The 23,383-nt window shown below is 44.6% G+C and overlaps 1 protein-coding gene across 17 annotated transcripts in view; it reads right to left on the reverse strand.

The window, feature by feature from the left end:
* Window positions 1-23,383, reverse strand: part of Eif4g3 (eukaryotic translation initiation factor 4 gamma 3) — a 239,448-nt gene that overhangs the window by 15,920 nt on the left and 200,145 nt on the right. For 16 of the 17 annotated variants that reach the window (XM_057785401.1, XM_057785396.1, XM_057785399.1 and 13 more), the window contains 9 exons: window positions 20,943-21,037; window positions 19,825-19,918; window positions 16,223-16,340; window positions 13,484-13,701; window positions 11,940-12,055; window positions 6,878-7,050; window positions 4,047-4,172; window positions 2,983-3,064; window positions 621-719 (listed from right to left, as the gene is read on the reverse strand). In XM_057785401.1, coding sequence (XP_057641384.1) covers window positions 621-719; window positions 2,983-3,064; window positions 4,047-4,172; window positions 6,878-7,050; window positions 11,940-12,055; window positions 13,484-13,701; window positions 16,223-16,340; window positions 19,825-19,918; window positions 20,943-21,037 — 1,121 coding nt within the window. The remainder of the gene's footprint in view (window positions 1-620; window positions 720-2,982; window positions 3,065-4,046; window positions 4,173-6,877; window positions 7,051-11,939; window positions 12,056-13,483; window positions 13,702-16,222; window positions 16,341-19,824; window positions 19,919-20,942; window positions 21,038-23,383) is intronic. The other variant, XM_057785391.1, reaches the window with a different exon arrangement.

Here is a 23,383-nt window from a genome sequence, read left to right on the forward strand (position 1 = left end):
GTGAATGTGCTACACGTCAAGGACCCATTAGCCTCAGATCCAGGGGGAAATGGCAAAGCCTTCTTTTCTGGTCCGTGCAAAAATGATGATGGTGTGCACAGAAATGTCCACTAACAGCCTTTCCCACTAGATATTACGGCCTGACGACTGCCCCTGCAGAGATTGCGCCGACTGAGATTCATTAAAATTGTCTCTTCATTTATCTGTATGCAGAAATCCCGCCTCTCTGTCCAACGCTCTATAATAAACACGCTGAGTTTCCCAGAGAGGCCAGTTCACCCAAATAAAACTTTCCTGCCCATGCACCTACTATCAACAGAGGGTCCTGAGATGTGCTGGATGTGGTACCTACTATCAACAGAGGGTCCTGAGATGTGCTGGATGTGGTACCTGACAGCTGCCTTTACTATGGTTCTCATCTAAGTTGCTGAAATGTTGGGGTCAAACCTAAGGCTCTACTGAGCCAGTATCCTAGCCCCTCAACAGTACTACTTTGATTTATTTATTATTATCATTGTCTTCATCTGCAATGATGTGGCTAGAACCCAGGGTCTCATGAATGTTACATAAGGGCTCTAACAACCTCAAACCAACCATCGTCAAAAGGAACTGTTACTCACCTGCTCCAAGAGAAAATTATGTACATCTTCCCCTTCTGGTAGAAAGTCCTTCCAGCTGAGGTCAGCCTCCCTCCATAAGGCGCCTACTTTCTTATGGCTCTAAGACAGAGATAAACCACCCATCAGTTTTGCTTGCAAGAAGGAACAAACTTTTGCGTGATATACCTCTAGAGACTAAAAATAAAATAAAATTCAGTACTGATCCTTACTAGCGGGACTATTCTCTTCCAAGTGGAAATGTTTGAATACATGCAATTGTAATGGTGATTCTGGCCACACCAAGAACGCCCATACTTAGGAGGCTGAACTCATCTTGAGTTCGAAGCCAGCCTGCACTACATAGTGAGTTCCAGGATAGTCTGGGCTACAGAGTCTCCCAAACCTAAAAATAAATATATACATAAATAAATAAATAAAACGGTGAATGACTTAGCGTAACTGCTTATGAGTCAACTATTCATTTGCTAGATGCTTAATTTAGGACACTGCCAGCAATTACTAAACATCCTAACCCACTAATTTTACATGTTTATACTGCTTCCCCCTCCCAGACAGCTCTGCTTATACACCTCATGAAGCAGACACAGGCCTCTCTGGCACCCCATCAGGGATCACCTTTTGACTCAAGCAGAACCACACTCAGCTGGACACATATGAGCAGGTATCCTTGCTGCTTCACAAAGATGATGTAACAGAAAACACTAGAGGCTAATGACATCATCATATAGTAGAGCAAGAGAAGAGTTGGTTTCAGTTGCAGTGTGGCACATGCTTACAATACCAATACTTGGGAAGGTAGCAGGAAGACAGTTAAATAAATCTGAGGCTAGCCTAGGCTGTGAACTGGAACTCTGTCTCAAAATCATAAAAATATACAAGTAAAAAAAAAACCATGAAAAAGAGACAAAAACACACATCAAAATCCTGGGTTTTGTTATTTGCTTTCTGTTCCTGAAAATTAAAGTGGATAACAAATTTAAAGTGAGAACTGAAGGGAGCAGAGGGAAAGCTGAACTATAGAGTTCAGTAAACACTTTAGTGTTGCAAGACAGAGAGAGCTATCACAAGACAGGAAGTCCCCAGAAGTGGGCTGTTCAAAGTGTCTAGCTTTTTTTTTTTTTTTTTTTTTTTTTTTTGGTTTTTCGAGACAGGGTTTCTCTGTGGCTTTGGAGCCTGTCCTGGAACTAGCTCTTGTAGACCAGGCTGGTCTCGAACTCACAGAGATCCACCTACCTCTGCCTCCCAAGTGCTGGGATTAAAGGCGTGCGCCACCACCGCCCGGCTTAGCTATTTAACACAGGTTCCACAAATGGGGTCCTGAAGGGCTTCTGCATGTCAGAGTGAGACAGAAAACTGTGGTTTAAAAAAAATAAAAATAAAGCTAGGCAGTAGTGGCACACACCTTTAATACTAGCACTTGGGAGACAGAGGCAGGCAGATCTCTGTGAGTTCAAGGCCAGCCTGGTCTACAGAGTTCCAGGGCAGGCTCCAAAGCTATAGAGAAGCCCTGTCTCATCTACAGCCATACCACCCTGAACGCGCCCGACCTCGTCTGATCTCGGAAGCTAAGCAGGGTCGGGCTTGGTTAGTACTTGGATGGGAGAAGCCCTGTCTCAAAAACCAAAACAAAAAAGAATGAAAGCCTACTAAACTGTAATCTATTACCCCAGTAGTACCTCCAGCTCAGACAGCAGCACAGCAGGAGCCCCCAACATCTTCCCAGAGTCCTGCTGTGCTCTGACATCCTCTTCTAGGCAACATTGCCAGGATGGAGCACTCCCACCCCTTCTGCGTGAATGGCTCACCCCTGCCTATTTCCCTCTCCAGCCTACACAGACATTGAAGGCTCAGTTATCTTTGAGTAACAGACATTTCCCTGAGAAAAATTCATCATCCTGCACAATCACTTTACCACTTATCTGCAGCCAGATTAGACTAGACCTCGACAGTCAAGGTAATAAAATTAACCATTTGTGACTCCAGAAGCCCTGGAGCAGAGTTAGAGTCCTGAGTCACTATGTGGGTGCTGGGATCCGAACCGGCATACTCTGCAAGAGCAGAAAGTTCTCTTAATCACTGAGCCATCTCAATTCCAAGTATTAACACAGTCATTTTGTTTCAAGAAAAGACAAACTCACAGTCACAAACACTAAGTCTCTTCAGATTCTTTAGAACTATTATAGCAAACCATTCTAGTTGAGACTGAACAATTCTTCCCAGAGATCCTGATAAAAGAAGAGTGAAGGCAACTCTGACAGAAACAAGCCACTCTTATTCCCAAGATCAGAAAAGGAACAGACTCACTGTTCACATCACTGCCCTCTGACTACACCAACAGGCCTGATGTTCAGCTAACGCTCACCATTTGTTTGCATAGAAGGTGCAGTATTTCAGAAAGCAGGATCCCAGCTCTTCCCACGGGAAGCAAAGGCTTGCTAAATTCTCTGTAAAAGACAGGAGCAGTTGAGTGAGAACTGACATAGTTTCTGTTCCATAGCAGTGCACATCGGAGGCGTGCCAACGGAGAGTGTGTGGGCCAGCTACTCAGACTTCCTGGCCACCTCAGGTTTGGTGGATGAACAGGAGTGGGACTGTGGAAGCCCTGGATTTGTCTTTATTGTTAGCACTTAGGTGACTCTACTTACCTGCGACATCAAATGAAAGAGTGACGTTCATTTAAGGCTCAGTCACAAGTACAGTTAAGACAGAAATTTCTTTTCTTTATGGTATTTTCTGAGTGAGGTGAAAAGAAACCACTGTGCCATAGTCTAACCCAGTCTTTCCTAAACTCAGTTCTCTAGGGCCAACATTGAAAGCTCCCCAAGAAAGGGTTCTTCTGCCAAATAAATGAGACTATGCCCAGTGAAATCGTTTTTCTTGCTTTTTTTCTCGTGAGAGTCTCAAAATCCCCAATGTGCACTTTGGAAATCTTTAAGAGGAGGGTCACATGATACACGCAGTCAATCTTTAAGAGTCATGTGGTTTGCAGAGTGTGACAGTATGAACTGCTATAGGGACAGCAGTGTTCTGAAAGAGAGACGCATCAGTAACACAAGCAGCACTGATCCCAATTCACACCCAGTTCAGGATGCTGCCATTTTAACTGTGAGCCTGGGATGTAGCAGAGCAGTTCAGCAAAGGCAGGCACAAACAGAGACTAATAGGAAACTTCCAGAAACAACCACTTCCTGGACTCTGAGCTATGTCTGCAATGACTGCCACCCTCCAAGGAGCACAGGGCTCTTGTGTCCCAAACATATCTCCAGTGTACACAATGTAACAATTTCTCCTTGAAATTGAAGGCTGAGAGTCACAGGCTGTGTTTCATGAGTGTCCAGAGGCACCATTGGACAGCACTATGCCAGAGCAGGGAAATTTTGAGACCATTTACCTTAGCAGATGTTACAAAGAACAAATACAACTTACACAATAAGTTCTCTCATGGAAATTCCCCCTTCCTTTAACAAGGGGGTGACTAGTTCAGCCAGGTACAACCAAATATGGGGAATATCAATGGCCATGTCATCTGCCAATTCCAAGGTTTCAGAAAAACTGAAAAAAGAACAAGAGAAAAAAAATCACTGAAAATGCAATTTAAAAGTTAAAATAACACGGAGACCCAAACCAGTAAGGTACGAGTTTGTGGACGCTAAGCCCATCCTTTGTGAAGGCACTGGTCAGCTGCAGAGGGACGCGAAGATGGGTGCGATGCTCTGGAGCTCACGTTAGTGTGGGGCGGGAGAGGCCTGAGCAGGGAAAGGCAAACTGAAGACAGAGCGAACAGGCAGAACGGGCATGATGGGTAGCGCCAGTGGGGGGCAGAGAACCTCTGTACGGACGTGACTTCCCAAGTACTTAGCCATTTAAAGTGTGGGACTAAACACATACTACCATATATCCAGAGACACGGGAGGAGAGACAGACTTCTGTATCTTAGGGAGACACAGGACAGGAAAGCTGAAAGATGACGGCGGACTGCTACAAACACTATTCTAAGCTGCAAGTTATGATGGTCGAAGAGTTCTGGCTTTTGTGCTATGAAATGTAGGTATTTCTTAATGTGAAGTAAAATAAAGAGGAATTAAATATAAAACTTAGGAGAGAGCTGGACGCAGGGTCACATTTCTGCATCCCCGGCTGTTTGAGAGGCTAAGATGAGAAGGCTAAGATCAAATTTAAGATGAACTATAACAGAACCTGTGTCTCAAAAACACAGAAAGAAAGAAAGGAAGGAAGGAAGGAGGGAGGGAGGGAGGGAGGGAGGGAGGGAGGGAGGGAGGGAGGGAGGGAGGAAGGAAGGAAGGAAGGAAGGAAGGAAGGAAGGAAGGAAGGAAGATGATACATGGTAAAAGAAAAGGCTTCTGGGAGTCAGTAGAGTCATGTGTGTGCTGAAGGCTGCAGCCATGGACAATGCAAACCATTCAGGTCTGTTAATGGTTTTCCTGCCTCCCTCCCTCCCTTCCTCTCCCTCCGCCGCCCCGCCCCAACTCTGGATGTCCTGGAACTCACTCTGTAGACCAGGCTGGCCTTAAAACTCGCAGAGATCCGCCTGCCTTTTGCCTCCCAAGTGCTGAGATTAAAAGCATTTGTTACTACGGCCTGACAATGGTTTTCATATACAACAGATTTTAAAAGATTTTAAAACCAGAGGCAAAAAACATGCACAAATCTGTCAGCAAAGTCAAAAGAAGGGAGGAATGAAGGGCAAGCCAGGAGCAGTGACTGCTGTGTCCTTAAATACCACATGTGCTTTCCAAGGTTAACACCATATTCCAGTCAGGAGTCACCCAGCTGGGGGGAGGGGGGGTGGCGCTCCACACTACTTCATTTCCATGTAAAAGGAGCTTGCTCTACAGGAGCTACCATTTCAAAACATTCATACACATCATCTAACTGTGCTTTTCAGATATGCTACTGTCAATGCTTTGACATCCACTTGCCACGCAGAAGAGACTAGCCCATGCTCTCATTATGTACGCACACTCTGAGGTTCATGTGTCTCTGGGGGACACAATGGAAACTCCAGGATTTCTGGGTTAATGACTTGATCTTGCCCACTCATGTTCAGTGGGCTCTCAGCATATAATGTGCCCAATAGACAACCGAAACTATCCTTGTTATTCAATAATAATACACCATTTTCATCTCGTAGCACAACTAAAAGACACCCATATTCTTATTTTTGTGTTTCCACTTTGCAGTCAGCCAGTACACCTTGGAGCAGCTGACAAGACACAGCTGGGAATCAAATCCATACTGCTGATAAAACCACCACCTTTCCCCCTTCTGAACATAGGGTTTCCATAGTACAAGTTTACAGGTATTTTTTCTTTCTCTCTTCTTTTTTTTTTTCCTTCGGAGGGGGAGGGAAGGACAGGGTTTCTTTGTATAGTCCTGGCTGTCCTGAAACTCAATCTGTAAACTGAGCTGACCTCAAACTCACAGAGATCCACCTGCCTCTGCCTCCAAGTGCTAGGATTAAAGGTGTGAGCCACCACTGCTCAGCAGTATTTCCTTTTTTTTTAATATTCATTTTATTTATTATGTATACAATATTCTGCCTGTAGGCCAGAAGAGGGCACCAGACCTCATTACAGATGGTTGTGACCCACCATGTGGTTGCTGGGATTTGAACTCAGGACCTTTGGAAGAGCAGGCAATGCTCTTAACCGCTGAGCCATCTCTCCAGCCACCAGTATTTCCTTTTCAAGTTTATATAGTTAAGAACTTTTAGAAGAAAAAAATTTTGGGTATGCAAATTACTTCTATTTGCATCACTTAACCATCTTCTATGTGTTGAGGGAATGAGAGAGCAGGACCATGCCCGTGTCCATGTATGCAGTGACCACAACGTCCACGGGGCTGCGGTAAACTGTGCTCTGTACAACGAACAGCAATCCACTGACCAAGGAAATCCCTAGGTCTAAATCTAACCAGGAAAGTAAAAGACCTCCACCCTCTTTAGTGGGAACCCTGAGGACATCAACAAAATGTGAGGGAAAGAAAAGCCATCTTAAGACAATGGATTAGAATATTTAAAATGATAAAACATTCACTATCATTACAGACATAAGATGGATGTCTCAGAGAAAGCCAGAAGATGGCTGCACAGCCTAGCCTAGTCTGGAGATTGCCATTATATCAATCAGCATTGCACATGATGTTAAAATACTACAGTAGACATAAAGGTCATTGATGGCGTGAGGATACCAACCCTTTGATAAAGGTCAGCTTAGGTGTGGTGTGAGGATACCAACCCTTTGAAAAAGTCCTGCTTGCTGAGTTTTTCTGACTGCACCAGCTGATACAGTAACTGGCCCATGTGATCCCTGGTGATCTGGCTCCGTTCCAGGGTGAATTCGACACCCACCTTCACAAAAACATGCAGTGGGCCCTGGGCACCCAGCTCCTCAATGCACTGCGTGGCTTCCTGTTCAAACAACAAATAAAGGCTTGCTTCAAAACATACTTACATTAAAAGCAGTACAAAGCTTTATAAACAAGACAGTTTCAAATCTAAGCTTTTATCTTATTTAATGTTAATAAAGCTTTTATAGCAAATTCCTAAAAGAAAGGAGAGAGGAAAGAAATAAAAATGTTCGGTCAGGTATGGAGACATGTCTTAAGACAGGTAAAGAAGGCTGAGGCAGAAGGATGCCTGGGCTATACACTGAGTACAAGACCTGCCAGGGTGACACTATTAGGGCCCATATCAGTAAATAAGTAGAAAAAAAAAAGTATCTAAATAAAATCTGAACATGGTGATACACATCTGTAGTCTTAGTTGTGATCAGCTGGTTGGAACGTTGAGGCAGGATGATCACTTTAATCTGGCTTGAAACTGGGTAATTCAGTGAGACTTTGAGTCTCCTTCCCCTCTCAAGAGGATGGCCTTGCCGGGCGGTGGTGGCGCACGCCTTTAATCCCAGCACTTGGGAGGCAGAGGTAGGCGGATCTCTGTGAGTTCGAGACCAGCCTGGTCTACAAGAGCTAGTTCCAGGACAGGCTCCAAAGCCACAGAGAAACCCTGTCTCGAAAAACCAAAAAAAAAAAAAAAAAAAAAAAAAAAAGAGGATGGCCTTACATGGCTGACACTTTGGGTGCATTTTAGATTTATCTTTGTAATTTACGTGTGTGTGTATGCACCTGAATGTATGTATGTATACCACAGGTGTCTAAGAGTCTGATGAATTAGAGCTAAAGTTGGTTATGAGCCTTGTGGGTGCAGGGAACTGAACCTGAATCCTCTGCAAGAGCAGTAAGGGCCCTAAACTGCTGATCCTTGTCTGCAGCCCCTAGGTCAAAAGTAATTCAAAGGACCAGTATCAAAATATGTTCCTAAACAGAGTGTGATGGTTCATACCTGTACTCCTAGCACTCAAGAGGCTGAGGCAGGAGGACTGTCACAAGTTTTGAGGCCAGTCTCCACTACAGTAGGAGAATGTTTGAAAAAAACAAAAACAGATAACATATGTGTGTGTGTGTATTATTTTATACTGTTTACTGACTTTGAAAAAAGATGTTAATTAACATTTATGCATATAATGTATATGGATGGTAGGTTGGTCATAAATCATCTTAAAAATCTAAAAACAAGATACTGTAAAACAGAAAACCGAATACCAAAATTCAAAGACCTTAATGTGAGTTGGAAGTGGTGGTGCATATCTTTTGTCCCAGGACTGTTTCACAGGGGACCTCTTCCCCCAAATACAAACAAGACCTAATGTCTCAATGAGATCAACCTGCCTTGGAATGCCAGCACTGGCACAATCTTCCATTACAGAAAGTTACGTGGATTATGGAGCGACCTGGCTAGGCAATTCTCTGAACTGGAGAACAAAACCCCATCTGCCTGGCCTACTCAGTTTCCAGAGCAGCTCTCTGCCTTCAGCTACTACAAGGGCTGGGGGAGGCGAGAAGGTGGCCACTGACTGCAGCAGAAGTGTCTGCAGGTGTCTCTATTCCGTCTTCCCACATGTGTAACAAGCTGACACTGGGACACAGGCTACTGCTCCCTAAGGGCAATGCAGCTCTTTGTTGGTGTGTTCAACAGAGAGCGGTACTCCTTGTCATGCTGTGTCTTTAGAGCCCTCTAGGTTACCACAACCCTGACATCTGAGACACATTCTTGCTTGTGACTGCTGCCTTTCTGCTCACCTTATCTTTGGTAGGAGAAAGCACAGATGCAAACTATTCAGTCTCCAGGCAGCTGCGCATGACATGTGCCATGTGTCCCAGGAGACCCATGAGTTTGGCTCAACACATTTCAGATGACATGTCACATAGCTGAACATGGGCTGGTGAGACAGCTTAGCCATGGGGCATGGGAAGAAAGATGACAACTTGCAGTTCACGCCTTCCTTCTGGTCATGCGGGACCAGAGGATTAACTCCAGGCCTGCTAGCAGGGCAGCAAGTATCTTTACCTGCTACATCATCTTGTTGGCCTTACTTTCCTCTTTCTAACTTCTGCCTGTCAAATTTCCCCACAATAGCCCACTATGCTATTTACCATATTTACTGCAGTAAACCTAGGTAGCATTCCCTAAAATGGGGTTGAAACACTTTAGGAAGTTCAGTAAGTATAGATAGCATAGGTTAAAAACATACGTTAGAGGATAGCCTGGTTTATAAAGAGAGTTAAAGGACAGCCTAAGCTACATAGTGAGAACCCGTCTCAAAACAAGAAACAAAAACATACATGGCAGAGCAGGACAAATAGGAAGTCTTAAGTTCTGGCTCTGCCTATATTACTATGTGATTGCAACAGTATAATAATTTCTTAGTCACACACACACCACTCCACCTCCCAGCTGGGGTTCACATGTAGCCAAAGTTAGCCTTGAACTCAAAATCTTTCTACTGTTCCTACCTCCTGAGTGCTGGAATTGCAGGTACACAATAAGCCTGCTAACTCTAACCACAATTTTCTAAGAATGTGTGTATGAATGCATGTGAATATGCACTTGAGAACTACCAGTCACAAAATAAAGGTTCTGCAAACGTTACCTTGCACAAGCACTGGTAACAGATAGCTAACAGAGCACTTAAGAAGGTAGGAAGCGCTTCCCTGGAGTGAGCTCTGCAGGTCCTTGTGCTAACACCCTAACACTGCATAGGACATGAGATGAAGCTGTTTGTGGTGTGCAGCTAAACTCAGTATCGTATCTTCCACAGGCGACTCAGAATGGCTTTACATCTTGTTTTTCTTTCTGCAAATGCAACTTTCAGCATAATGGAAACTTCAGGACTCATGAGGTAGCTCTATCACTGGTTTTAAGTGCAGGAAGTACTGGGTCCAATTCCAAGGAACCCATAAACCAGGCATGATGCCATGTGCCTGCAGTTAAGGCAGCAGGGTCAGGAGGTGAAGGGCATCGTTGGCTAGATACATTGGGAACTTGAGGTCAAAAATCAAGAGGCCAAAATCACTTTCAGAGGGTACCATATGGATTATGCAAAGCAATATATAAACGACTCGCAGAAAGCAACTAGCACACAGCAAACTGTCAGAAATGTCTATCACTGTCTAGTCCACACAGCCCGTCTGCACGCACAGCTACCTTCTGTGGAGAACAAATGAGGCCCTACCTGACTCCAACAGTCCCATCCGGGAAACCTGGCTCAGCCCTATTCCTCCTGAGTTTAATAAGAACTTCCCCCTGGCTGGGTGGTGGTAGTGTACACCTTTATCATCATCAAAAGCCAATTTTCTAGCTGGGTCTGGTGACCCATGCCTGTAATTGCAGTAAGGAGGAAGATGAGACAGGAGGATTGCCACAAGTTCAAAGCCAGTCTAGTCTACAGATTGCATTCCAAGTTAATATGTGCTACTGAGCAAGACCCTGTCTCAAAATAGAATAAAATAAACCTGTGTCGGTGGTACAAACCCAGCACCTGGGAAGCAGAGGCAGGAGAACTAAAAATTCAAGGTCAGACCTGGCTACGTGAGGCTGTTTCAAAAGCAACCAAAGCCAAAGCAAAACAAACACAACCAAACCAAATACAACTCCTCAAAACAAACACAACCAAACCAAATACAACTTCTCTGAACAAACACAACCAAACCAAATACAACTTCTCTGAACAAACCCAACCAAACCAAATACAACTTCTCAAAACAAACACAACCAAACCAAATACAACTTCTCAAAACAAACACAACCAAATCAAATACAACTTCTCTGAACAAACCCAACCAAACCAAATACAACTTCTCAAAACAAACACAACCAAACCAAATACAACTCCTCAAAACAAACACAACCAAACCAAATAAAACTTCTCAAAACTGAAACTTTTCCTGCTCCCAAATTATGGACAATATTAATTAGAAAGCCTGGGACACACACAGTCAAGAGAGATGTACACAAAAAGCAGGTATGGACTATGTTATTCAGAAAAATGGATGATGAAATTTTCGATACTAACGCAAAATTATTTAAGTTGACAAATGTTGAACAGAAGAAACACTTCCTGACCTCAGCAGAGAACTAGATTGTGTCACGTGACCTTTGCCATTTGACAGCTCCTCCAGCTCAGAGGATATTTGTGGAGTTATCTGCTCTGTCTGTCACTGATTGGACTGTGAGTTTCTCTCAGGCAGAAGGCCTATCCTACTGACCATCATTTTAAAGTCTAAGTGGAGAAGTTAGAAGGGCAAAATCACCTAAGGGTCTTGAAGTGTTGTAAGGCTGCCTGACTTGGAACACACAATGTCCTTCCGTGCTTCCCACTTACAAAATAAAGAAAAGTGGTGGCACCCATAATTCAGGTCAACATGAGAACAACAAGGATGTGTTCAAGGGTTCAGACAGGTGGATGTGGAACCAGGAGAAACCAGCTGTAACATGCTGCCTCTGCTCCTAATGCCACAGTCAGTTTAGTATCCACTCGGTTACACTGTCACTAGGATCCATCTCTTCCCATTACATTTGTGAATGAGAGAGGATCAATTTAAAACATGGTACCTGTCAGAAATGCATGAGTTAAGCCGGGCGGTGGTGGCGCACGCCTTTAATCCCAGCACTTGGGAGGCAGAGGCAGGCGGATCTCTGTGAGTTCGAGACCAGCCTGGTCTACAAGAGCTAGTTCCAGGACAGGCTCCAAAACCACAGAGAAACCCTGTCTCGAAAAACCCAAACAAACAAACAAACAAACAAACAAAAAAGCATGAGCTAAGCAAACTGAACCTTGAGGACTCGATTACTTAATCTATGTCTTATTCGCTCATAATGACACTGTTCAGACCCAACCCCACGGCACTCTGACTCGGGCTGCCTAAGAGCTACTTCCCTTAGTCACTGTCAACATTTACCTTAAAGTCATTGATGTGCAGGAATTCATCAATGATAGACTTGGACTTCCTCTCCACTTCTTCTTCTGACAGTGCAGGCTTGTCAGGGGCTGACATTGCACACATGTCTGATTTCACTACGAATGAGACCACAAAGAGCAGGAAGTATCAGTAAAGCAGGGTCATGCGGGTAATATTTACATGCCTTTACATCAGTTTTGCAATGCAGATACTTTGTAGATAGCAGTTTGACAGAATCAGACACACGAGAGCAGAATCAAGAAGCCCTTTACTTTAGAACAGACGGGCACAGAGTAAAGTAACACCGTGGTCTGATCTATAGCCACAAACAGGAGTTGGGATATTGTTAACCTTTAGAGCCACAGCGCGACACTTTCTTTATTTTGATTTCCCTGCAACATTCCGAGGTTTACTATACAAAGGCCTATAGCACACACAAGGGCTGGGGTTCTGTAGGCCACACTGGTGCAGTGTGGTACCTGTGTAAACACACCCTGGCTTCTCCTACTGCAACTGTGCATGCTGCTCCCTCAGCAGAGCTTCCCCTGCTTCATATCTGCTCATCTCTACCAGGCATCATGACCTCTAAGACCATTCAAAACCACTCTATCAGTTTTGATCCAAAAAAATCTTTTTTGTTTTGTTTTGTTTTGTTTTTCGAGACAGGGTTTCTCTGTAGCTTTGGTGCCTGTCCCGGAACTAGCTCTTGTAGACCAGGCTGGCCTCGAACTCCCAGAGATCCGCCTGCCTCTGCCTCCCGAGAGCTGGGATTAAAGGCGTGCGCCACCGCCACCCGGCCTCCAAAAAAGTCTTTATGCCAATTTCCCACTTTATTTTTGTAAGAACTGATAGAGTGTAGGTGCACGGAAATAAAAACAGAGCCCAGATTAAAGACATGAAGGAACAGTTACAGCATCACCAAAGCAAGTTTGGGGAGCACATGCATACTAAATACAAACAGACCCCACAGAAGTTACCAGAGAGATGAGACTAGAAAAGACACTCTGATACCTTCTCTTTGTTAAGCAGAAATAACAAGAGCCTTCACATCCTTCAGGGTCTTTAACCAGCACAAACACTCTAATGACAGTGGACAATGAGGGGCTGAAAGGATTGGTGAGAAACTCAGAATGACTAACATAAAGAAAGAGGGCCCCGTCACCCCGACACTCCAGAGACAGGGAGATCGAGAGCACTGTGAAGACAGCTCAGGAAAGAGATCCATGGCAGCAAATGACGCTGCTGTGCAGGTGCTGCCAGTGTGGGTCCTGGCTTCTGCCCATGGAGGAAGTCTTTGTGGTTTTCACTACTCCTTATCTCCATTCATGGGTATGAGTGTTGTGCCTGCACCACTGAGTGCTGTGTCCACATAGGTCAGAAGTGGGTGCCCAAACTGGATGGCTGTGAGCCACCATGTGAGTTTTGGGAAGGATCCCCTGGAGGAGGAGCCGGTGTTTTGAACTGCTGTTTCTCCAGCCCCTGCATTTTGCTTCTGAATTTTATGTCAAGAGCTAGTTCTGTCTTGTTCCCAAGAGCCCTCTCACCTAGCTCCCTCGGCTTGCTTCGGTCAGCATCGGAGCTGGCCCTCTCGGCGTCTACACCTCCAGTCAGCTGCTTCACAGTCTCCAGCATCTCTCTGCGCTGCTCCTCCTGAGACTGATTGTCTAGCAGGTCTTTGCTGCTGCCCCTCAGGAAGGTATTGGGACGGGCTGTTCCAGCTGGAAGTGGCTTGTCACTCTTCTCCCTGCCCATGCTCCCACGACTTAAAAGACAAAAAAGGTATGTATTAAAAGACACTTTATATTCAAACCACAGAACAACACTGTAAGCATCACCAACTACCACTGAAAATGCAGGTTTTCTACATAGAACTTTATTTTACACGCGCATGTCATGGCATTCAAGTAGAGGTCAGAAAGCAACCTTAGGGAGTCAGAGGTCTCCCCCACCTTAACATGGGTACTGGCGATGAAATTCAGGTCATCATCCTTGATGGCAAGCACATGACTAGCTGATCCACTTTCCAGCTTCCCACATGACTTTAGATAGAAGGCACTGACTATATTTCAAAGCATACTACTCTTGAAACAGGCTCAAATCCAAGTTTCCAGAGGAATACTCCCTAAGATGGTTTCATTTCACCTGTAGTAGGAAAAAGGATACTTCTTTTTTAATTTGTGTGGTCTTTGATTTTTTTACTTAGAGTAATTTGATGGATCTTATATATAAAGTGCGACAGTTTTACTTTCAAGGATCAAAGGACTCTAAAAATCCCTGCATGAGCCAGGTGGTGGTGCTTGTCTTTAATCCCAGCACTTGGGGAGTAGAGGCAGGCTGATCTCTGAGTTCTTGGTCAGCCTGGTCAAGAGAGCAAGTTCCAGGACAGCCAAGGCTACAGAGAGAAACCCTATCTCCAAAAACAAAACAACAAAAACCACCAACAAAGCCGGGCGGTGGTGGCGCACGCCTTTAATCCCAGCACTCGGGAGGCAGAGGCAGGCGGATCTCTGTGAGTTCGAGACCAGCCTGGTCTACAAGAGCTAGTTCCAGGACAGGCTCCAAAGCCACAGAGAAACCCTGTCTCGAAAAACCAAAAAACAACAACAACAACAAAAAAAACAAAAAACAAAAAAACCACCAACAATAAAAACACCAAACCAACCAAACAAACAAACAAAGACTGCAGAGTCAGGACCATGTGAGCCATGGCCTGCTGCCTATGCTCCTGTGAATGCCCTACGCCAGGGAGCATCTGGGCAGCTCTAACGCTACAATGGTTTCAAATATAGATTTGTATGTATAAATAAAAAGGAGCCAGGTGGTGGTGGCGCATGCCTTTAATCCTAGCTCTTGGGAGGCAGAGGCAGGCGGATATCTGTGAGTTTGAGGCCAGCCTGGTCTACAAGAACTAGTTCCAGGACAGGAACCAAAGCTACAGAGAAACTTTGTCTCGAAAAAAACAAAAAGTAGAAAGTATGAAGTTGGAAGGAGAATATAGGGGAGGAGGGCCCAGTGGTTTATAGGAATGTGAATAGATCTAAATACAATGTATTCATACATGAAATCACCAAAGACAAAAAGCTATTAAAGTGGAGGACGGTGAGAGCTCAGCAGTAAAGGAGCGTGCTGGTAACCTAACGACTGGAGTTTGTCTCCAGGACCAAGTCTTCCCAGTTGTCCCGAGCTCCGCACATATCACTGCACCTGCCGGCCCCTCCCAATGCACACACAAGTGCAGAGTGGAGGACAGAGCTGCTTCCTAGAAACACCGAGAGTCTATGTGACAAGACTGCAGGCCTACATGGCACAGCTCAGAAAATTTTATTATCAACTGGATGGTTTTGAGTATGGAGGTCTGAGATTAAACCAGGGCCTTAAACTGGTTAAGCATACGCCACACAGTCTAGGTATACCTCCAGTTTACTGAAATATTTTACAAGTCAATGCTAATTCCTTATTCGTTTCTAGAACAGCAATGAAGTGTGAGCTGAATGAATGGCAGGAAACAACCATTAAGAGAGCCCAGACTCACAGCCTGAGAGACCCGGGAATTACCCGAGAGAAGCACAAGTAACCTTCACCAGCTAAAGGCATGCACTTTATTATCTCAAGAGAACTCTGACGTCTCCCTGATAATTTATTCAGACAATTCTCGACTGTTGCGACTCAGAAGCAGAAGACTGATGGGGGGTGGGGGGGAGGGTGCAGAGGCGGACAACTCAGGCTGGACAGAAGTTGACCCAAGGAACGTAGCACATGAATATCAGAACCACCAGAGTCACAGAAGCAGCAGGTCACAGACCAGGTACTCAAGAGACCGCTGCAGAAGCCTCAGGAATGAGTGACACGGTCTAGACATCTACTAACGGAATACAGTATTGAGCTTGAAGAACACAAGAGACAGACCTAAACGGCTGGCTAGTGACTGCTCGAGTGCAAGGATATTTCCACGCTGGAAGAGCTTTCCAAGGCCTAGACCTGCCTGCACTGTTCTCTATCTGGGCCACCAGACTTTCCTAAGGAAAAGTAAGGCCAGATATCCTGCTCTTCCCTGATTCCACCCGACCCCAAAGCCAAAACGTGATTATATCCCCACCTTAGAAACTATGGAGTGTCAAGGTTAAAGGAAGACATTAACTTTAGGAATGACAAGAATGCATGCAAGGATTATTACCATAGCTCACATGTGTTACAGGGAGAGAGACAGACAGAGGAAGGGACAAAATACACCCATGTGCCAGGGAACAGATAGCCATTAGTAAATGGGAAAAGTAAATTCTCACCTGGTTAATGCCCTTCGGGAATCAAACTCTAAAGGTGTGGCTGATGGCGACCCTGAAGGTGCTGGAGGTTGCAGAGGAGAAAATCTATTTAAACTGGAAGGACTTGACCGTAAGGCATCTATAGGTGTTATAGATTTAGAAAAAAAAAAACAAAACAACAAAACAAATTACATGGTCAATATGTAAATACTCTGTTTTCTTGCCTCCCGGGAATAAGGAATAAAAGCAGGAATTTCTTTCCTTTTAAAATCTAAAACAGGTCTATGTTGTCCAGGTGAGCCCTAACTCTGGGGACTTCAGGGGAACTCCATGCCCCCCACTCCCCTGCCACCCTTGTTCCTTTTTTGATAAGAACTCATATAGGCCAGGCCAGTATAGAACTCACTATGTAGCCGAGGATGACCTTTAACTTCAGATCCTCATCACGCCCATCTTCTGCACGCTGGAACCACAAGCATTCTCCACCACACCCATTGCTTGAGTTACTAAGGCTCAAACCCAGTGCTCTGTGCACGCTAAGCAGGGACTCTACCAACTGAACTGCACCCTAGCCCGGAGGGCAGAAACTTCTCTAAGCAAAAGAGTGGAAACGGACAGTTTATCAAGCAAGAGAGCCAAGGAAGGTTAGAAGCTCAATGACCAGTAAATGTTCCCATCCAAAGTTCTAACCAGGCCCACTGCTTAGTGTCTAGCAGTAGCAAAGGGGGCACGGCTACAGACAGTAGTTTTTTTTTTTTTTTTTGAGACAGGGTTTCTCTGGAGTTTTTGGTGCCTGTCCTAGAACTAGCTCTTATAGACCAGGCTGGTCTCGAACTCACGGAGATCTGCCTACCTCTGCCTCCTGAGTGTTGGGATTAAAGGCCTGCACCACCACCGCCCGCCCAACAGTGACTTCTAACAAGTGCAGCTCACACCTATCATATGCTGACAAGTACATTACAGGGTTTTAGCACATCAGAGCCTAGAGAGTTTGTTCACCACAAATCTCTCTCCTTAAAAACATTTTTAGCCAACCACAAAAAATGAACAGAAAAAGCCCCTAAGTATGTAAGTCACCTGAGTAGGGCACAAAAACAGATGTGGTAAGCAGGTGGAAGGGAACAAAGCAGGACACAGCACAAAACTACCCAACATAATGCTGTCATTTATGTAGAAGTAAAAAATAGACATTGGGATTGAAAAGGATTTAAGGAAACTTAAACTTTCTTAGTTTTCCTTTGATCACTGGGTTTCTCTGGTCGTCAAGACAGGTTTTTGATGGCTCAGGCTTTTTCCAATTTGGTCACACGTGCTAGAGGTGTGAATCTGGACCAAGATAAAACAATGACTGCAACAAAAACACTGCGAGATGGCAGTGGTGGCGCACGCCTTTAACAATCCCAGCACTCGGGAGGCAGAGGCAGGCAGATCTCCGTGAGTTCAAGGGCAGCCTGGACTACAAATAAAGTTTAAGACAGTTAGAGCAATTACACAGAAAAACCTTGACTCAAAAACCAAACCAAAAATACAATATTGTACTTGGGAGGCAGAGGCAGGCGGATCTCTGTGAGTTCGAGACCAGCCTGGTCTACAAGAGCTAGTTCCAGGACAGGCTCCAAAACCACAGAGAAACCCTGTCTCGAAAAACCAAAAAAAAAAAAAAAAAAAAAAAAAAAAATACAATATTGTGAGAATTTTGCATATTTGCAATAAGACTGTATGGTTCCTGAGTGTAAACTTAAAAAATATTTTTACTAATTCCTTAAGAATCATACAATGTATTCTAATCATAATTACTCTCAATCCATTCCCCTAAATTCTCCCAGATCCACTCCTAACTCCTCTCAAATTACTGTTCTTCCAAAACAAAACAAAACAAAACAAATGCCCCACCAAGTTCAATTTGTGCTGCTTATATTACTCATGGGCATGGATCATGACAGACTTATCAGAGACCATAATTATTTTGGGTTTTTTTTTTTTTTTTTTTTTGGTTTTTCGAGACAGGGTTTCTCTGTGGTTTTGGAGCCTGTCCTGGAACTAGCTCTTGTAGACCAGGCTGGTCTCGAACTCACAAAGATCCGCCTGCCTCTGCCTCCCGAGTGCTGGGATTAAAGGCGTGCGCCACCACCGCCCAGCTGGTCTGTTTTTTGAAACAGAATTTCTCTGTATACCTTTGACTATCCTGGAGCTGTCACTGTAGACCAGGCTCACTTTGAACTCAGAATGCAAAAGATCTGCCTACTTCTGCCTCCTAAGTGCTAGGATTAAAGTCATGAGCGGCACCATTGCCCTTTCTTTTTTTTTTTTTTTGATTTTTCGAGACAGGGTTTCTCCGTAGCTTTGGAGCCTGTCCTGGAACTCCCTTTGTAGACCAGGCTGGCATCGAACTCACAGAGATCCCCCTGCCTCTGCCTCCCGAGTGCTGGGATTAAAGGCGTGCGCCACCACCACCCGGCACCATTGCCCTTTCTTAAAGAAAACTAATCCTTCCTCCCTCAGAGGTCATCAAAGGTTAGTGTGGGAATGTGTGCCTTGCAGATGATAATATCCTGTCAGAATGTGACTCATTCTTAGTCCAAAAGTCAAGTCTGTAAAATACCTGCTCTTTCTCTCCTCCCCTGCTGCGGAGTGGCCCTTGAGCAGCTAGGCAAACAATCCATCATAAGTCACACACTGGCCTGCTCTTTGTTTCTGAGACATGGTCTCACTGGCTTGTAGCTCTGCTGGTTTGGACCTTACTGTGTTGCCAAGCTGCATACCCAAACTTACAGCAGTTCTCCTGCCTCAGCCTCATAAGGGCTAGTATCACAACACCTAGCTGCAAACTAGCTTTTTGAAGATATGTAACTTAAGCAGGCTTGAACAGAGGATCTTCCCATCTTAATCTCTTGAATTCTAGGAATTCAGGCATTTGGAGGAAAAACAAAACAAAACAAAACAAACCACCTAGTGCTGGCCTGGCATGTCTTTAATCTGAATACTCGGGTCTATATAGTGAGTTCCAGGCCAGTCAGGGATACAGAGTAAGAATCAGTCTCAAAAAAACAAAACAAAATGCTTAAAAATAAAACAAACAGCTTAACTAAAAAAGATATTTTCTCTAAAGTTTAAATGTTACTCAGGCAGTAGTGGTGCACGCCTTTAATCCCAGCATTTAGGAGGCAGAGGCAGAGCAACACACAGAAACCCTGTCTCAAATTACCACAAACAAACAAACAAACAAAAGCAGTAAATGTGGAGAGGGCTGAAGCAACAGCTCAGTGTTTAGAACACTGAATGTTCTTCCAGGCAGCTTATAACCACTTGTAACTCTAGGTCCCAAACTCCAGACCCTCTTCTGACCTCAGCAGGCAAGAAGCAGGCATGTGTATACATCCAAACCTCCAGGCAAAAATGCTCATACTGATAAAAACAAATCTAAAAAAGTTTACAATTTTTTTCTAAATATCGAGAGAGCCCTATAAAAAAAAAAGCTTCTATGTGATGTTATCGAGAGGCACTGAGGAAGTCCAGGCAGGTTAGACTATAGACCTTTTCCTAACAGTTCCAGACGCTGGGAAAGTGACACAGGGCAACGGTATTACATACCCAGGCAGCCGTAAAGGGCCCTCCACACATACCAGTCTCGCTTGCCTTTGCTCCACCGCTGCTGCCTTTGCCCCAGCTGCCCAGCTGTGCCTTAGGAACCAGCTGAATCTTCTCGTCAATGGTGGGCTGTAACAAAAGTGGCCAAGGATTATTCACAGGTAAATTCTAGAATGGTTTTCTTCAGTGTAGTACAAATAATTTTAACAAACAAACAAACAACAAAAAAAGTTGGTGTTTCAGTTTAAGAAACTTGAATTTCTCTGTAGCTTTAAAGCCTGTCCTGGAACTAGCTCTTGTAGACCAGACTGGCCTCAAACTCACAGAGACCCGCCTGACTCTGCCTCCCAAGTGCTGGGATTAAAGGCATGCGCCACCGCCACCTGGCAAGAAACCTGAATTTAAGCAGTGGTTCACACCTTTAATCCCAGCACTCGGGAGGCAAAGGTCCACACAAGCCTAGTTTAACATAATAAATTCCAGGCCAGCCAGGACACCCTGCTTCAAGGTAAAACAACCAATTTTCTTGGATTAGGCAAACCAGACCTGCATGATGGCCACACTGGTTTCCAGGGTACTCAGGTCTGCTCAGAATGGCTTATTAACTTGCCAAATGAAACACAGTTTCAAATGACTCTTCTAATATAACAATGCCAGAGTTTGCAAACTGTTTTGTCAATTTGTTTACATAGCCCTGACTGGCCACAAATTCATAGCAATCCTCCTGCAGTAACTACCAAAGTGTTATAGATTTACAGGCATGTACTGCCACACTTGGCTCTGCAGAATGCATGTATATGTTTAAAAATTTCAACACACACACCATACACCTATTTGGGGCGTGTGGGGGAGCAAGGTTTCATGTAGCCTAGGCTGGCTGTAAATTGCTGTGTAGCTGAAGAGGACACGAACTTTCTCTGATCCTCCTAAGCACTGGGATTACAAGTATGCACCCAGTTTCGTAAATTTTTTAAAGCATCATACTTGTTGGGCAGTGATGGCACACAGCTATAATCCCAGCAGAAGCAGTGGACCTTTGTGCGTTTGGGCCAGCCTGGTTTACAAGAGCTAGTTCTAGGACAGGCCCCAAAGCTACAGAGAAACCCTATCATGAAAAACAAAAACAAAATAAAACATTATGCATCATAGTCACCTTAGTGATTTTCAGAAATTTGGAGGGGTCCAGAACTCGGCTGTTCTTGGCTCCTTGAACAGTATTCCATCCACCTTCGTCCACTCTTTGAACACCTGCAAGGAGGACATAATATATCAGTCTCTTATCACCTCAAGTCAGTCTGGTACTAGGTGAGCAACACTGACAAATGAGAGATGCCAGGAGATGACAAACAAAGTTATTAAAATATTAATGACATCCCTGTTGAGAAGTTTATTTTCTTTTTTAGAGACTGAGTTGTACTGTGTACCAGGCTGGCTACACATGGATGTAAACACGACACTTGGTCAAGAACCCACACAGTGTGACAACGTGAGAACAGGCACTGACTCTCAACAGACATTACCAAGAGATAAAAACAACCGACACAAATGACTCCTAGCTATTGGCTGAGGAGGGAGAAGTCTGGTGTGGGCAGAGCTAACAGTAACTGTATCTTCCCCATGGAAAGAGCTAAATGAATGGTTCTGTGGAATGGGCATGCTTTCCTCTCTCTCCTGATTGATCCTTAGGTGCTCAGGAGGAAAATCCTGACTTCTTTCCCTTTCAAACGTCATTTCTAATTGTAAGCTCTTGCCAAGTACACCTTTAAAATATATGCAAAGCCACGCATGGTGGCACATACCTGCCAACTCAGAATTTGGGAGGCAGAGGCAGGAGAATCAGGAATTCTAGGCCAGTCTGGGCAACACAGAGTTCCAGCCTGGCCACATATACATAGCAAGACCCTATCTCAAAAACAAAAGATAAAAGAACCAAATCACATAGAATGAGGATGGAGCCCTTTTCAGGTTGCTTAGTTCATGGCAGCTCTAATCAAGCTTCTAAGATCAGGATAAGAAATGGCTTTGGCTCTGTGTCATGGCCAATAATGTGTTCTCTAGCCAGGCGGTGGTGGCGCACACCTTTAATCCCAGTACTTGGGAGGCAGAGGCAGGCGGATCTCTGTGAGTTCGAGACCAGCCTGGTCTACAAGAGCTAGTTCCAGGACAGGCTCCAAAACCACAAAGAAACCCTGTCTCGAAAAACCAAAAAAAAGAAAAAAATAATGTGTTCTATAAAGTACAAACATATTGCTGTTGTTCTGTTTGAAACACATCTGGTTGTCGTCATCCTAATGAGAAAAAGACAAAATGTACTAACAAATGGCCTACAACTAGTTATCAGTTTTGTGGTCCCTAGTGCTCTGCCCCTGTCTTCTGTGACCCTTTACCATCTAGGTCCAGAGCTCTAAGCACACTCTTCCTGTTGTGGGCCTTTGAGCTTTCTCTCCTCTGTACATCTCCCTCCTTACTCAGATGTGCACATAACTTCCCAGCCTCACCTGTTTCAGGCTGGCTTGGCAGCACCAGCCTCTCCCTCATCTCCCTGGTCAAAGTCCTCTGGGATGGTGAGATGGCTCAACAGGTAGAAGCAGCTGCTGCCAGACCTGATGACCTGAGTTTGATACTGGAACCCACATGGTAGAAGGAGAAAACAAGCTCCTTCAATTTGTTCTCTGACCTCTAAGGCACGCCATGTATAAAAACTATAAAAACTGCATCCACTCCCTTTAACTCTTGTATTGCCCTCATTTCTCTCTTCTCACTTGTTCCATGGAACTGAGTAGTTTGATCAATGAAATATTCTGCTTCAGTACTTATTTACTGCTGCCCAGCACACGACCTAGTTAAGTGACAGGCACTTGGAACTTGTTGAACAAACAAAGGAATGAGCGATCACTTCACTGCCTTCTGAAAGCTGCTGAGCCACACATGGACTAATGGCTACCTGATCTTGGTGCCATCAACACACTCGCGGCTTTCAGTGGCACCAACACTCTAGCTCTTTCCCATCACTTTGCTGTCAACCACTTTCTTTTTTAGTCACATGTGTACATCTCCTATGAATTAGGCCTTAACAAAATCTCTGATTCTTTCTCCATTTTGCTCACCAGTAAATAGAGGTCATTACCTGAAAGGCATGCTGCTAAGTCCTTGGTGGGGCAAGCCCTTGAAACACAAATGTAAACTTTGCTTTCCTGACTGCTCTACAATGGGTGAAACTGTCAGCACCAGCCAATAGCAATTGAATGTTCACTCCAAGCCAGATGTTACTGCTAGACAAGGCAAAATTCCTTAAGTCCACCTTGCAAGCAGTATCTTGTGCAAGATCATACAGCTATGAAGTAGCAGAACTTACGCAGGGAGCCAGCAGCTCCAGAGTTCATGCTTTTAGCCATTGCTCTACAAAACCGAGCCGAGTATGTCACCCACAGAGATGCTAACTACTGTGCCTGCTGTGCTCAATGACAGCGGGGCACACTAACATGACCTATGTTTACCTGTGACAAGTTCAAAAGAAATTGACTCTTTTGGGAATGTTCGGAAAGTTTCTTTCTTCTTCTTCTTCTTTTTTTTTTTTTCCGAGACAGGGTTTCC

This window comes from Chionomys nivalis, chromosome 11 (genome assembly GCF_950005125.1).
Source record: "Chionomys nivalis chromosome 11, mChiNiv1.1, whole genome shotgun sequence".
Taxonomy (NCBI): domain Eukaryota; kingdom Metazoa; phylum Chordata; class Mammalia; order Rodentia; family Cricetidae; genus Chionomys; species Chionomys nivalis.